Here is a 13,984-nt window from a genome sequence, read left to right on the forward strand (position 1 = left end):
ATCCGCATTCGCCAACTCCACAAGATGAGATTTGTGGTCCGAGGGGAAGTATTTGCCGAAAGATACGAGTACGACGGCTGCGTGGGTCGATCGAGCGCGAAAACATCATTGGGGGCTACGAGACATACTGTGCCATGGACCTGAGATGAAACCGGTGAGGCGGAGCACCTCTACCTGTATAGGGCTTGACTGTCGACAAGAGAGATCTTACAAGACCGCACACTGAACGACCCGAAGAGCGAGAAGTGTACACGAATCAGCCGGTATTTTACTTTTCATCTACCCTACCTATCCCTGTTTCTTTCTAGTCATAATATGCAAAGGCTACCAGCCAATCGAGTATTGACTTTCACCACCTCACCCAGCCTTTGCAAACTCATTCAGCCATTGTACCAGCTTCTGCACGTTCTCAACGGGCACGGCATTGTAATTGCTGATTCTGATACCACCAACCGATCGATGGCCCTTCAGTCCCAGCAGGTTCCGCTTCTCTGCACCGGCCAGGAACGCCTTCTCCTTTGCGTCGTCCGGCGTCACGGCGCCTTCCGACCTGCCGGCAATGATCCGAACGCAGATGTTCATGCGGCTACGCACATTCCTATCGGGCACAACATGGTAGAGATCCGGATAGGCGTCGAGCGTGTCGTAAATCAGCTTGGCTTTCTGGTTGGCGACCTCCTCCTGGCCCGAAACCGTCTTGAATGTCGACACCAAACTCTGCAGCACCAGCGTGGCCACGTACAGGTTGAAGATGGGCAGGGTGTTGTACAGACTGTTGTTCGCGGCGATCGTAGAGAACGAGAACATGATGGGAGGCAACGCCCCTGAAGTGGGGAGCACGTCTGAGAGTCGGTGCAAGAATGTCGGCGGTGGGACAAGGCTGAGGAGCGACTTTCGGATGATCACCACCGCGATGCCAGCGATACCGAGATTCTTCTGAGCGCCGCCCTGTGTCAAAGTTAGCTTCCTCCCTTTCGAGTCGTCCTTTTTGGGGCGTGGATGACATGTACTCACAAAGATCACGCTGTACTTGGAAACATCGAGCTTCTTGCTCACAAAGTTGCTGGACATGTCCGCCACAACTATCCTGTCATTCTCCTCCAAGGACTTGGGAAAGCTGGGGAACTCTACACCATCCACCGTCTCATTGTCGCACATGTACGTCAGTGCACTTCCCTTGGGAGTCAATTTCCATTCACTCTCGGCCGGGATCTTGCCGAACTTGTTGTTGTTGCCTTTCCGCGCGTCGAGAGCGACGTTGACGTACTTTGCGCCGAGTAGTCGTGTGGCCTCCTGGCTGGCCTTGAGCGACCAAGACCCAGTGACGAGGTAATCGAGTTTCAGCTCGTTCTCGATTTCCTTCTTCACACGTGCGAGGACCTCGTCATCCTTGCCCTCGCCGAGATCTGCAACGGCCTTTCTCCGCCGCTGTTCGATCCAGCACCCAACCAGGTTTTGGCAGGCGGCACTGAACTCTCCGGTCCCGCCGGCTTGCATAAAGAAGATATCGTAGTCATCTGGGATGTCATAAAGCGCTGTAAGTGCTTGTTTGGCGTCGGCGAGGATCTTGTTCGCCGTGGGTGAGCGATGGGAGATTTCGGCCAAAGAGAGACCGGTGTCTTCGAAATTGATGAAAGCCTTAGCGCTTTCTTCAATGACAGGGGTTGGTAGAGGGGCTGGCCCTGCGCCGAAGTAGGCGACCTCTGCGCGAGAAGGCATCTTGGGGTAGCTGATGCTGAAATTTACAAGCGAGATCGAAGCTTCGCAGTGTCCAGGATTGGGGAAGGTCGTAGACTGTAGCAATTTCTAAAATGAAAAGTTGTTTATGCGGAAAATGAGTCAAGGGCACGAAAATCTGGGGAAGATCGAGACCAAAGAAGCGTTGACTCAGCGTGTGTCGGGGAAATTTTCCTTTCCGCCAATTAGACAGCAACACAGCGAGGGCTTGAGTACAGCACCGACGGCATGCAAAAAACGCTTCTTGAGTGTAGTGGGAGGCTTTTTGCAAGACTACTCGATGTAACGATGCTGGCCATGCCCTCAAGAGATTTCTGTCTTCCCTTCATGACCCCGGACTCCGGCAACGAATGTGTCCCTTCGCTTCTCTAACGGTTGTGCCCCTGCAAAATCTTCTCCTGCAAAAATCCTCAACCACCGTCGATAAGCATGTTTTGTCCCGTCCTTGAGTCACTGTAGGGATAACATATACTCCTCCTTCATTCCATCTGGGTTTGTTTGAATGTGGCTGTTGATGCTGTCACCATCTTCTCGATTGTACGCTCAATGGTTGCGATTTCCCCCTCCCCCGGCCTACACCTCTGTACCCTTCTCCAGTCCGGGCCGTGAACCGGGTGGAGGTTGTATCAATCAGGCTCTGGCATCCTCAACCTCCGATTCTGGAGCGGGGCCTCCGGATCCCACAAGGCCCAATGGACTATAGGTCCAGTCGCACTGGTTGAGAGAGAGACTGCAGACGAGATTTGGGTAGTATTTGCTTGTGTAAGCAGGCTTCGGGAGGGCATTGAGAGCGTAGATGTTGCTGGTGTTCAATTCGAGAGCCATACACCCGGTACTGGTGCTGGTTCTAATCCAGTACGTGTGGACTTTGAACCATTGATCAACAGCCGGACACGGGAAGATTATGTCGTCGCGGCGGACGAACTTCGGTAGAGGGTTAGGGGCAGGATGAACAAACGACGTTAGAAAAGCGATGATGATGTGTATGAGATACGGAAGCATAGCGAGGGACTCCTGAAGGGGGAAGATCGTGCTTAGGGAAGTAGTAGGGAAGTGTAGAATGAGAGATGCTCGCGCAAAGTACCCAGCATGCGAAAGGTTGAAGTATGAGGTATTAGTCAATGTGCATGCAAGGAATGGAGATTAAGACGAAGGAGGAAGCAAGGAATGGAGAATAAGATGAGGGAGGAAGCATTGAGATAGGTGTACAGGGTTGTAGATGAATGTCATCCAGGATATAACGTTCCTGCCTTTTCTCGACCCCCGTGGGAGACTCGACTCGACTCGATGGTTCTTGGGCGATGACACAAGTCCATGGACATAATTTGCAATGGGAAATCTAGAGAGATTCTTCATATCTGTTTGAAAAGTGTCTACTTCCCGTCTCTATTCAAGCCTTGTCGGCATCGCAACATGCTTCTCCTGCTTCCTGTCGTCCACGAGCGTTCAAAAGGACATCGCTAGCAATCCAGAGTAGCATTTAGGGGGGGAGCGTGAGTGCTGACAGAGGAACTAACAGTCCAGAAACACCGTGCCTTGTAATACAAATTGACGATGAGGAGACAGTGTCAAAAGCAAATGTCTTGAGGACGCCAGGTAGCTTTAGCAGTCCTTCATCTCAGCCTTGTTCAGCCTCGCGTCTGGGTCCTCGGGCACCTTAAATGGATGAACAAAATAAATTAATGGGCGCGTTCCCCACCATTCATCGTGCCCGCGGAATTTTGGGCTCGCTAAACTTGAGTATTCATTCACTTGCATTCACTTTTTATTTCAACAGACTCACCTGCAGCAACGCTGACAACGCCATCCATAATGCTCCTCCACTCCCGGTGACATATCTTCTCTTTACGCTCCTGTTAAACGACCGCCACAATGTCTCGGGGCAGAAGAGGCGGCGGAAAACGAGGTCCAGACTTGTCTTGGGACGATGAAGAATCTCTCGCAACTCCGACCGTGTCGAACAGACCTGAAGAGACATTTCCCGTACGGATCAGCCATTCTCTGGCCGTGGAATAGGCGGTTGCTGACTGATTGCGCTTTAGCCAATTGATCTCCCGGTTCCTCGGCCAATATCCTCAGACGAGCATCTAGCAATCAAACGGCAGATAGCCTTCCGCAGCCGAGCGCGCAATGGGCCATATTATGCTATTCTCGACCCCAGTAGTATTGCGGACGAGAAGAGCGGCAAAGTCCTGAAACGCGCAGGCTTTGACCCATTCAACGACCAGGAAAAATACACTGCGAAGTACCACAAGAAGAAGCAGGCCGTTCCCGACCTCAACACTCGAGAGTATGGTATGTCGACTTTGGCCCGAGGGCGCGCAAGGCAGCAGAGGAGACGGATAGTACTGACTTGGATTAGCACTACGGCTATTTCCTCACGAGCTGTGGCCGCTACTCGACCCACGCAAGAAGAATCCACTGTGGAAGACCGCAGACATCGATTTCGACGCCGAGACAAACGCACCTCGCAAGAACTTGAAGCGGAAGCGAGAACTTGTCATTGAAGATGCAGAAGATGACGACGAGGCCAGGGCTAACGACGACGGAAACGACACCGACGACTCTGATCCTTTGATGTCTGGCACACGACGATCCAGAAACAGCACCAAGGCGGCGAAGAGGCGGCGGGAGGACCCCACAACGAAGAAAGCGCACGAGAAGCGAGGTCTGGACGCGGAAGACGAGTTCTCCGATCCCGAAGTCACGCCTAGGTCACCAGGCAGGAAATCAGGCAAGAACAAAGGCTCTGACGACGAGGACGAGGACGACGATGACGACGAGCACAACGAGGATAACTCAGACGGCAGTGGTGATGAGGACGACTATGACTCCGGTGACGATGAACCCGTGGATTCTGAATTCGAAGAGTCGGACGACGAGGATGACAACGACTATAATGCCGAACAATATTTCGATGGAGGCGAGGGGGATGAGGATGACTACGGTGCCGGAGGCGACGAAGATGGCTCTTATTTCTGATTGTTGTGCAGAATGTTGATGCGCTTAGCGTGGGTCACTGCGCATGCTGTATGCCCATCAAGTGCCGCAGACTCCCGCAGCGAGGGACAATCAGGTTCGCGAGAACGGACGATGATGCACGAAACTGGAAGCTGGAAGCTGGTGAAGGGCCATACAGTGCTTGACATGCAGCTACAGTATCACGGGCGTTTCCTGGATTACTTCGATGAGAGAAGCAGATTCCCGGGACACAGAAGTCCTTAGCCTCAAATGTCGCAAACTATTTCACTGAGCAGGCAACGCCTTCTCTTTTACCGTTTGACATACCCCCAATCGAAAACCATTGCCCTTCCGTGAATGTCAAGTCTCCAGGAGGTCCATGCCACTTGAAATGTCACCTCTTATATCGCACATCTGGTTCTCTCCCAAGGTAACTCCGGACAGATGCCGTTCAACTGGTGTATTCTCTGCAGGGTGGTGTGATATTGTTCTCCAGATAGAACGTCTTCCTTCTCTGCTTTGTTCGTTTTCCCGCTTCCGCACTCCACTTGACTTCGGCTCTGACATCCGGACCAAATGTTTCGAACTCACTCATTCGCCCTAAGCCCAGATACCGTAGCCAACGACTACGCCTTCTCCTTGACACTGGACGATACCATCGGTAGTTTTCCACCTCTGAATTGCTCTCGATCGACAAATTGGCTTCAGGCCATGATCCTGGAATGTGGTGCAGCGGCTCATCGGGATCTAACATCTCCCAAAAGTCGGCTGCAGCTTCATCCATGGAAGTTGTAACCCACATCTCCCAGTCTTCTGCAGACGGCCCGTAGGTGAATTTCAGGACCTTAACTTTGACGTCACTGCCGCTAACATTCTCACGAAGAGAAAACACTGGGTCTATATCAGCGAGGAGGGCTTCCTCCAAGCTGCCATAAACCTGCAGATCTTGGCCAGCAAGTTCGACTTCGTAGGCCCAGTTCCGCAATCTACGTGTTAGTCGCTGGTGGTCAAGATCGCCCGACTGGCCCAAAAATGCCCTTTCGCCCAGGTCGAACATCAAGTATTGTAGCATTGGGGAGCCGCAGCTGTGTCCGAACGAAATTCGGATACCATCAAGTGATATAGCTTGGCGCAACAACAGCCTCCAGCCTTCAAGATCGATGGGTTCACCTGACATTGTTTGGGCTAGACGAACAACAAGACTTTCATGATTTTGAGTTTCCTCGACATTCAGGCGGACCAGACATGTGGAATCCAGTTTCTGTTGTAATAGCACCTGCCAAAACTCTTGTACAGGCCTCTGAGAAGTGCATCCATTATATGCCATCTTGAGCCTTATTTCAAAGTCAATGTCGTGCCCATGATCGGAGACTATCGCCATGACATTGCTGAGCATCTCCGAACAATTGACATTCCATACGGTTAGCAGAGAGCCTAGTGGGACAAGATTTTTGAAAAGTTCACGGAAGCCCGGGAGGTGTGTCATATGTCGGACGGCTTCGAGACCATCTCTCCCATGTCCATGGACATGTACAAGTGGATAAAGATACCTCGCCACGTCAAAACATGAAATACGACTGAATCTTGAGTCAAACTCCTACTGAGATAATTCGAAAAATCTAGGGACCTACCCGGCAGTTGTCTCGTTTGGGTCGGCTCCTTCTTGCAGGAGATACCGTATCATTGGGGCGTTGGCTCTCGCACAAGCCTCCTGCAGCCTGACATCAACACAGGCGTGGGACACAATTCAGGGAACATACGTGAAGTAACGTCCACCCGTCCTGATCTACATCATAGATAGTAGCCTGTCGTCTGTTAAAAAGGTTGCGGGTAGTACAGATATCATTGTTCCAAACTGCGTCGAAAATGGCTGAACCTCTGGGAACAATGTTGTACGTTTTGATGCCGAAGTAGGTGAGTCCGGATATTCGCATTCTTAGGAATTCGAATCTTTTCCCCAGCCATGTGCTCTGTATAGCCAAGAGAGAGGTAGCCGTCTTTGCTCTCTTTGAAGGAGCGAAAAGATTTCCCCGCGTCTTCCTGATGGTCATCTCCTCCTTGTCGGCACCGTCATCGTGGGACATATCTGCATTGTCTGCTTGAGAGTCGGCAATTGCCAATGACCTGGTTCGGTGTTGAATTTGCGAGACTAATTTGGCCGTTCTGACCTCGGACTCCGTAGCTATCAGTGTATGTGTAGTCATCTGCTGCTGTAGACTGAGAGCACTCAATGCACTGCGCCAACATCAATTGGACCTTTCTGTCGAGACCTTGTTCATACTCACATAGAAGCTGCTGACTGCGCTAACATGAGATTTATCTTCGCCCGCTCGATGCGCCTCGCCGCCTTCTCCATGAATTTCTCCTTGAGCACAAATTTGATGGACCCTTGCCATCGAGACCGTTCGATAGCCTTGGACAGCTCAAGACAGACAGGTCTGAGAATGTCAGTGGCCTTCTCACAGGAGTCCCGGCATTTTTGTATCACAGCCGGCGGTGCGTAACTAGATAGGAGTGGATCTTGATCAGCGAGAGTTTGCAGAATGTTTTCGGTGACTTCTAGCTCCTCCAACACCACTGTCAATTCTTCTGGGGCATGTCGAATTGATGAGGCTTTTGCCTTCAATTCTAACATTACTTTGCCAAATTGAAGTGATGCGGCCACCACGCCGACCGCCTCAGCCATGACAGGCTAGCCAGTAGAGTCGAACGAAGGCCGAGAGATGAAAAGGTTAGAAAAGATGCGATGGGCAATCCAAGAAGAAACTCGGCTTGAGGCCTTTGGTAAGGCTGACTTCAAGGCGCTTCGGGCTCAACGTCTTGTGACTATGCTTTGCCGAGAGACATGCAATGGCCTGCATTGGACTCTGTACGCGCCCAATGATTGTGCATCGTGAACCACGCTATCTGGCCAGCAGTCGATTGCAATTATGATTTGAGAGTAGAGGGGCGCTCTAGTAGGGAGAATGTCAAACAGCTCCCCATTGTACCAGTAAATGTCCTGCATAGCTACTCCAGCCCAGTGGCACAAGCAAAGGGCGTATGGCGTAGATGAGGCAGAAATTTAGCAGAGTACAATGCAGATGATGTCGGTCATAATTCACTTCACCGTGCCAAGTCCGGAGAAACAGTTTTGCCGTAAATCGAGGTCGATCCAACCAAGTCCTCAGCGAACAAAGTCATCAGAAGGATAGACACTGTTCATATCTGCTTGAAGCGTACTCTGGCATTGAGACGCAAAATATAGATGCTTAAGAGAATGGACATTGCCCTACGATGAGCGCCTACGAAGCCAGCTCCAGTAATGCAGCCAAATAGTACCGACCACCGTAGGTCGGTGATCATCCTCTACGGCACCGAAACCGGCACATCTCAAGATTTTGCTGAAGAAGTCAGCCGGTGCCTCCAGCGACTGAGGTTCGATACAGAGGTCGTAGGTCTGGACGATGTTGTATACGGTGATCTCCATTCCTACATGCTCACGGTCTTCGTTGTCGCCACCACTGGACAGGGTGACTTTCCCGAGAATGCTCGGAAGTTTTGGACCAGCCTCCTACGCAAGAAGCTTCCGCCCACCACTCTCGCAGGCATACAATATGGTCTAGTTGGCCTTGGAGACAGTTCATACCCGAAATTCAACTTCGCGGCTCGGAAACTAGAAAAGCGACTCGGACAGCTTGGGGCAGTCCCGTTGAGTGAGTCTTGCGAGGCGGACGAGCAAGGTGATGAAGGTACTGATGGTGCTGTCCTTGCTTGGCTCGAGCAATTCAGACAAACCGTCCTGACGAGATTCCCACTGCCTGAAGGCCAAACACCTATCGCGAACGACGTTCCTCTACCCAGCAAATGGCGGTTGAAACAGAGCCATACCAGCACCGACGATGGATCACCCGATTTGTCGGATGTGCAAAGTCAAGCCCACAAACCCTCGGCTTCCCAGCTTCTCGAAGCGACGCTGATAAAGAACGAGCGTGTCACGCCACTTGATCACTTTCAGGACGTGCGATTCATGGTTTTAAAGACTCCTCAAACAGTTGATTACGCACCAGGCGATGCCATCGCCATACTGCCCCAAAACATGCCCAAAGACGTCACATTCCTCATTGAGCGCATGAATTGGCAGGATGTTGCAGACAATCCAATCCATTTCATCTCAACAAGCGCATCATCGACCTCTACTCCTACCCACTTCGCAACGAACCCGATTTACAGGCGTAGGGGTCTCACTCTCCGAACACTTTTGACCGAGCATTTGGACATCAATGCCATACCACGACGGTCGTTCTTCGCAGCAATAGCAAACTACACTAGCGACAGCATGCACAAGGAACGGCTGGTTGAGTTCACTGATCCTCAATATCTGGACGAATACTACGACTACGCCACCCGTCCGAGACGAAGCATCCTCGAGATCCTCCAAGAATTCGACTCTGTCCAGCTTCCGTGGGAAGAAGTGACGAACATCTTCCCAGCCATGCGCCCACGCCAATTCAGCATCGCGAGCGGCGGCAGACTAAAGCACCTGGACGACGGCTCTACCGTATTCGAGCTGCTGATCGCGATCGTCAAGTACAGGACCGTCATCAAGCGGATTCGCGAAGGCGTGTGCACGCGGTACCTGGCACAACTACCCGTCGGCACCAAGCTGCCGGTCTCGCTTAAAACAGAAGGTCGCTTCTCAAAGGCATCAGACATGGCCGGGACCCGCCACCTCCTCATTGGCGCCGGGACCGGCATCGCGCCTCTACGTGCGCTCATCTACGAAAAAGCCGCACGACGTCCCGTTGCAGGAAAGTCGGCACTGGTGTTTGGCTGCCGCAGTGAGAAGGCAGACTTCTTCTTCCGTGACGAGTGGCCGTCGCTGCTGTCCTCGTCCGAGCACGACGAAACAGGACTGGAAGTCGTCACTGCGTTCTCGAGAGACCAGAAAGGAAAAATCTACATCCAAGACAGGATCCGGGAGCGCAGTAGTCTCGTCTGGGAATACCTGCGCGAGCGGCATTCCGCCGTCATCGTCTGCGGCTCCTCTGGCCAGATGCCGAAAGCCGTCAGACAGGCGTTGGTCGATGCGCTTACTGAACAGGCGCAGAAGAGACGCTCTGAAAAGCCGTCGAACGAGCATACTGAACATCCAGCCTCAGACGACGAGGTTGAAGATCCAATTGAAAGCCACGAGGATGCAGAGAAGTACCTGGCGAGACTGGAGAGGGGAGGACGATATAAACAAGAGACGTGGTCATGATCCAGGACGCGATCGATGATGAGTCGCAATGCACGAGTTGACGTAAAGAAATCTTAGAATGTTAAAAGAAATAAAAATTTACTTTAATGTAAACTAGACATAGAGGTATCTGCATACTCCTTTGTTGGAGAAACGGTGTATGTTGCATACCACTACGATAAGACACAACACATATCACCGGTTCAATTTGTCGCTAAAAAGTCATCAAGACATGATCGCCGTCCAACATCTCATCGCCGTTTTCGCATCATCGAATTACTAATTTTCAATTTGTTCAGACGGCAACGCTGGCCTTGTCCGAGCACCCACAGCCTGTCTTGCCAGCCAGGACCTGGGTAGTCGTCCTGGCGTAGCTGGGAGGCACATCGAGCGCTGGATTCCGGACGAAGAAGTTTCGCGGTCGAAGAAGCAAGGTCATCGGCTCTGCAGGCATGACGGGGTAATCCTCCGGCGAAGGGAAATGCGTGATGCCGAACGTGTGCCAGAGCACGATGTCCTCGTTGTCGATCTTCTCACTCGGGTTGGCGTTGATCCATTGTGGTAGACCCATGGACGGCTCGCCGGATGTCTGGGGAACGTGACGACCAGCGGGGTGGATTTGGTCGTCGGCATCTATAGGAAGGTACAGAGTCAGCATTTGAGTGAACGATTAAACCTCATGGAGAGAAGATGAAAACCGGGAGTCGGAGAAAACTTACACTTCGTAACGTGCACGGCATGGCGGGCGAAACCTGCACGTTTCCAAACCAGGCCGCCTTCCCGGGGAAGCAGCGTCGGCACCTCCCTGCTGACCAGCTTATAGGAAACCGGTTTGTGGGAGTAGGGGTTGAGTTTGCTCTCGTTGCACATCTCCCAGGTTCGCGAGGTGGATCCGTCGTAGTCAGACATGGCCTCAATCGGGTTGGTGAACTTGGTCTTCTTCGCGTAGAAGGCGTTGCCGTAGAAGTTCTCCGCAGAGCCGACTTCACCTGGCCCTCGGGCCGCATCGACTTGAAAGACGGTATTGTTGGGGCCGTCGATGTTCGGGTCAATGCGGAGACAGAACAGATGCTGGTGGTTGTGAGCGTTGACACCAGGGTACACCTCTGTTCCCCAGCCCTTGGTGTCCTCGCCGGGAGCCATGGCGTAGGTGTTCAGGATACCTGTGAGTTTGATCTCGAGTTGGACGGTGCCGTCCTGGTGGAAGATCCAGTAGACGCAGTACTCGTAGTTGGCGGCAGTGAAGATGTGGCTAATGATCAGTTTCCGGGCCCTTGTGACGATGGTGGACTGGAAATCGTCGCGGAAGTCGCTATGCTTGAACAGAATGCCTGCATCTTCTTCGTGGATGCAAATGGCGTTCTTGATGGTCATGGCCGCACCAGCTCTGTTGACGAACTCGGCGTCCATGTAGTGGATGCTGCCTTTGCAATCGCAACCCAGACTAAGTGGGTTGGTCATGTAACCGCCGCCGTACTCGCCGAGATCAAAAGCGTGCTTGCGTTGGTGAGGGTGTTCGGGGTTGCCATATGGGACAACCATCTCGGCAAGTGATAATCTGTAGAAGACGGGGCGCGCTTTGCCCTCGACTTTGTCAAAGTATGTGATGTTGTTGAGTACGATACCTTCTCTATAGTTGAATCCGACGTGAATGGACCAATTCTGCCACTCGATGATGCGGCCATTGATAGTGAAGCTGACGCCTTCTGGCTGAGTGATGTTGATGGGCTTGAGGTCGGTCCTGTAACCACCCAGCTCTTCAATGGACTTTACGTGATAGTTGTTGGGAGGCGCCTTGCTGAGAGGCCTGCGAACCTTGGGGACGTCGATATGGATGATTTGCCCCTTGTTGGAGTCGTAAATTGGGCAGAAATCGAGAGGATATGTGTATTGGGAATCATCAATATGAGGTCGGTAGTACATGAGTGCCTGTTGAAGTCTGACACCGTTGCCAAATCGTTCATCGTAACCAATGGTCCACGGGTCGCAGTAGACCTTGTGCATATCCTCGGGAGGAATTCCAAGAATACCACATTGCTCGATGACTCCGGGATCTTTGCGCATAACGGCTTCGACAGCATTCAGATCCTCGGTCGTAATCAGAGGCTGGGCATTAGGTGTATGCTCCCATTTGAGAACTTTCTGGTCCTCCAAATCGACATGGCCGTCGTAAATTTTGCCATCGGGCGTAATGACCACAATATCGGCGATGCGGCGGGGTTTAGGGGTGCCCTTTGGATCCGCCAACCACTTGAGCATCTGAGCTTTGGGCGGCTCAAGCAATGTGACGGCATTGTAGTATAGCTTGCCGTACTCCTTGCGTAGGAGCGAGGTCGCAGTCTCAATCTCCAGAGAAGAGAGAGGGTCGAACGGATGAGCGGGAGAGACAGCGTTGGACACTTGCTGTGCCAGCTGCTTTACTCGTTCGAGAACCATGTTTCACAGAGGCGGTGATGTACAGACTTACAAGGAGCTCAAATTGAAGGACAGGCCAAACATGCAATTGAGTTGGGCGATCGCCATTAATATATGCTGCGGGAGGGCAGGGCGTCCCCTCAGGATCAAAAAGGTAATCGTATGCCTCCCATGTCGGAAACACAGCAGACTGGACAATGTATGCCTCTTTCGCGGGCGATAACGAGATAAGGGTCCTTGAGGAGCGTCTTCCCACTCGCCGGCCCTCGTGGTTGACTTCCTCTTTATCGGGCACAGTCCAGGCCATGGCATATTTTGCTCTTTTGGGTTTAGTGTCTCTCCACGTCCTGGCTACGACGAAGCGTCCGAAGGCTCGTTGTCCGATGAAGCAGGTTACCGCGAGGTCCAGTCGATGATAATAGCGACTCCCTTTGTGAACGCTCAGATATGCTTCTCACCCTGTGGGTTAAAGTAGATTGTCGTTGACACGAAAAACATTTGGCATGCCTTGTATCCGTAGAGATTGTTTTTATCTATTTATGTTATTTCTCATAACCAGATGATTCCGGTCGGCCGGGATTCTTCCCCGGTGCGTCGGCAGAAGTGCGCGGGCTGCCTCTGCCTGACATATCAACGCCATATGCGCAGTCTGAAGTTCCAAAAGGATTCTGAGATGCAGGCTGATTAACTCGTGAGGTCGTACGCTGGTCTGACCCCAACCTCCTCCCATTCTTTGGTTGGCTTGCAATCTTCGTATGATCCTTCAGAGCTTCCAACCCTCGGCAATATCCTTTCTCTGGTTGTACCGTCCAGTATTTACAAGATAGACCTCTTATATGTACAATGTCCGTTGTGTGAGCATAGCAACGTCTTCCATTCTCGGTCCTCGGTAGGCCCACTCCAGCACTTGGTCGTGGTCGCGTATTGAGATTAATACTCGGGCTTTTGGCTCATGACTCAATGCTTCTCACCATGCGCTTCGGCATGTCCATGCGAGTCTTTCAGAAACAGCTGCTCGAAGATAACGTAACCGGTAAATGCGACGACGGCAATGCCAAATCCAGGGAACGCTCCCTTGAATCGATTCCAGCGGGTGAAAGGGCCCGTGTAACGCCACGCTTCACTGCAGAGTGTGAGTATGTAATTGCACTAGTGACGAGAGGTTCCATACTTCTTTGCCCAGGGATCCTTTGCACGCCATTGTGGGCTTGTGGCAGCATCTGTGAACGTCTTCATGTTGAAGCCGGTGGGATTGGTGGGAGGTGCCATTTTCGGTAGATGTTGGCGTCCTCGGCTGGCTGAATTGTAAGAGGAACACTACAGCTGTGCTAATTCTGCCGCAACAGATTTACCTCCTCACTGTAGTAAAGACGGACGTTGGCGCTGGAAAGTCTGGCTGCAGGAGATGTCTATTGTACCATCGCATGATGAGACGCATTTGGAGCTTGAATGCCAAGGCTGCATATCACCATCGGTCTCTATGAGTGACCGTACGAGAGCTCTGATCAATGGTTCACCGTAACCTCAGTCAATCTTCTTCAAGGATGGTCTGACAGGCATTAATCCTGGTGGATAATGAGTGAACAACCGTGTCAGACATGCACAATTTACTTAGAGAACGAGAGCCACTTGGGCATGTAACTTTATTAC

General features: G+C 52.0%; 6 protein-coding genes across 6 annotated transcripts; 2 read left to right on the forward strand and 4 right to left on the reverse strand.

Annotated features, from left to right (window-relative positions):
* Nucleotides 1-357: 357 nt before the first annotated feature.
* PV08_04115 (phosphoserine transaminase) lies at nt 358-1,719 on the reverse strand (the record flags this gene model as incomplete). Its single annotated transcript, XM_016378464.1, has 2 exons — nt 358-948; nt 1,015-1,719. 2 exons carry the CDS (start codon nt 1,717-1,719, stop codon nt 358-360), a joined length of 1,296 nt encoding a protein of 431 aa, XP_016237141.1.
* A 1,890-nt stretch (nt 1,720-3,609) lies between these two features.
* Nucleotides 3,610-4,719, forward strand: PV08_04116 (uncharacterized protein; the record flags this gene model as incomplete). Its single annotated transcript, XM_016378465.1, has 3 exons — nt 3,610-3,720; nt 3,780-4,032; nt 4,100-4,719. The coding sequence occupies 3 exons, from the start codon at nt 3,610-3,612 to the stop codon at nt 4,717-4,719; spliced, it is 984 nt and encodes a 327-aa protein (XP_016237142.1).
* A 430-nt stretch (nt 4,720-5,149) lies between these two features.
* Nucleotides 5,150-7,384, reverse strand: PV08_04117 (uncharacterized protein; the record flags this gene model as incomplete). Its single annotated transcript, XM_016378466.1, has 4 exons — nt 5,150-6,275; nt 6,330-6,409; nt 6,459-6,933; nt 6,984-7,384. 4 exons carry the CDS (start codon nt 7,382-7,384, stop codon nt 5,150-5,152), a joined length of 2,082 nt encoding a protein of 693 aa, XP_016237143.1.
* Nucleotides 7,385-8,002: 618 nt separating this feature from the next.
* PV08_04118 (uncharacterized protein) lies at nt 8,003-9,940 on the forward strand (the record flags this gene model as incomplete). The annotated part of the gene is made up of 1 exon (XM_016378467.1): nt 8,003-9,940. The coding sequence occupies one exon, from the start codon at nt 8,003-8,005 to the stop codon at nt 9,938-9,940; it is 1,938 nt and encodes a 645-aa protein (XP_016237144.1).
* A 274-nt stretch (nt 9,941-10,214) lies between these two features.
* Nucleotides 10,215-12,355, reverse strand: PV08_04119 (uncharacterized protein; the record flags this gene model as incomplete). The annotated part of the gene is made up of 2 exons (XM_016378468.1): nt 10,215-10,552; nt 10,639-12,355. 2 exons carry the CDS (start codon nt 12,353-12,355, stop codon nt 10,215-10,217), a joined length of 2,055 nt encoding a protein of 684 aa, XP_016237145.1.
* A 936-nt stretch (nt 12,356-13,291) lies between these two features.
* On the reverse strand, nt 13,292-13,603 carry PV08_04120 (uncharacterized protein; the record flags this gene model as incomplete). The annotated part of the gene is made up of 2 exons (XM_016378469.1): nt 13,292-13,457; nt 13,506-13,603. 2 exons carry the CDS (start codon nt 13,601-13,603, stop codon nt 13,292-13,294), a joined length of 264 nt encoding a protein of 87 aa, XP_016237146.1.
* Between the last annotated feature and the right edge of the window lie 381 nt (nt 13,604-13,984).

The sequence above is a fragment of the Exophiala spinifera genome (assembly GCF_000836115.1).
Source record: "Exophiala spinifera strain CBS 89968 unplaced genomic scaffold supercont1.3, whole genome shotgun sequence".
Taxonomy (NCBI): Eukaryota; Fungi; Ascomycota; class Eurotiomycetes; order Chaetothyriales; family Herpotrichiellaceae; genus Exophiala; species Exophiala spinifera.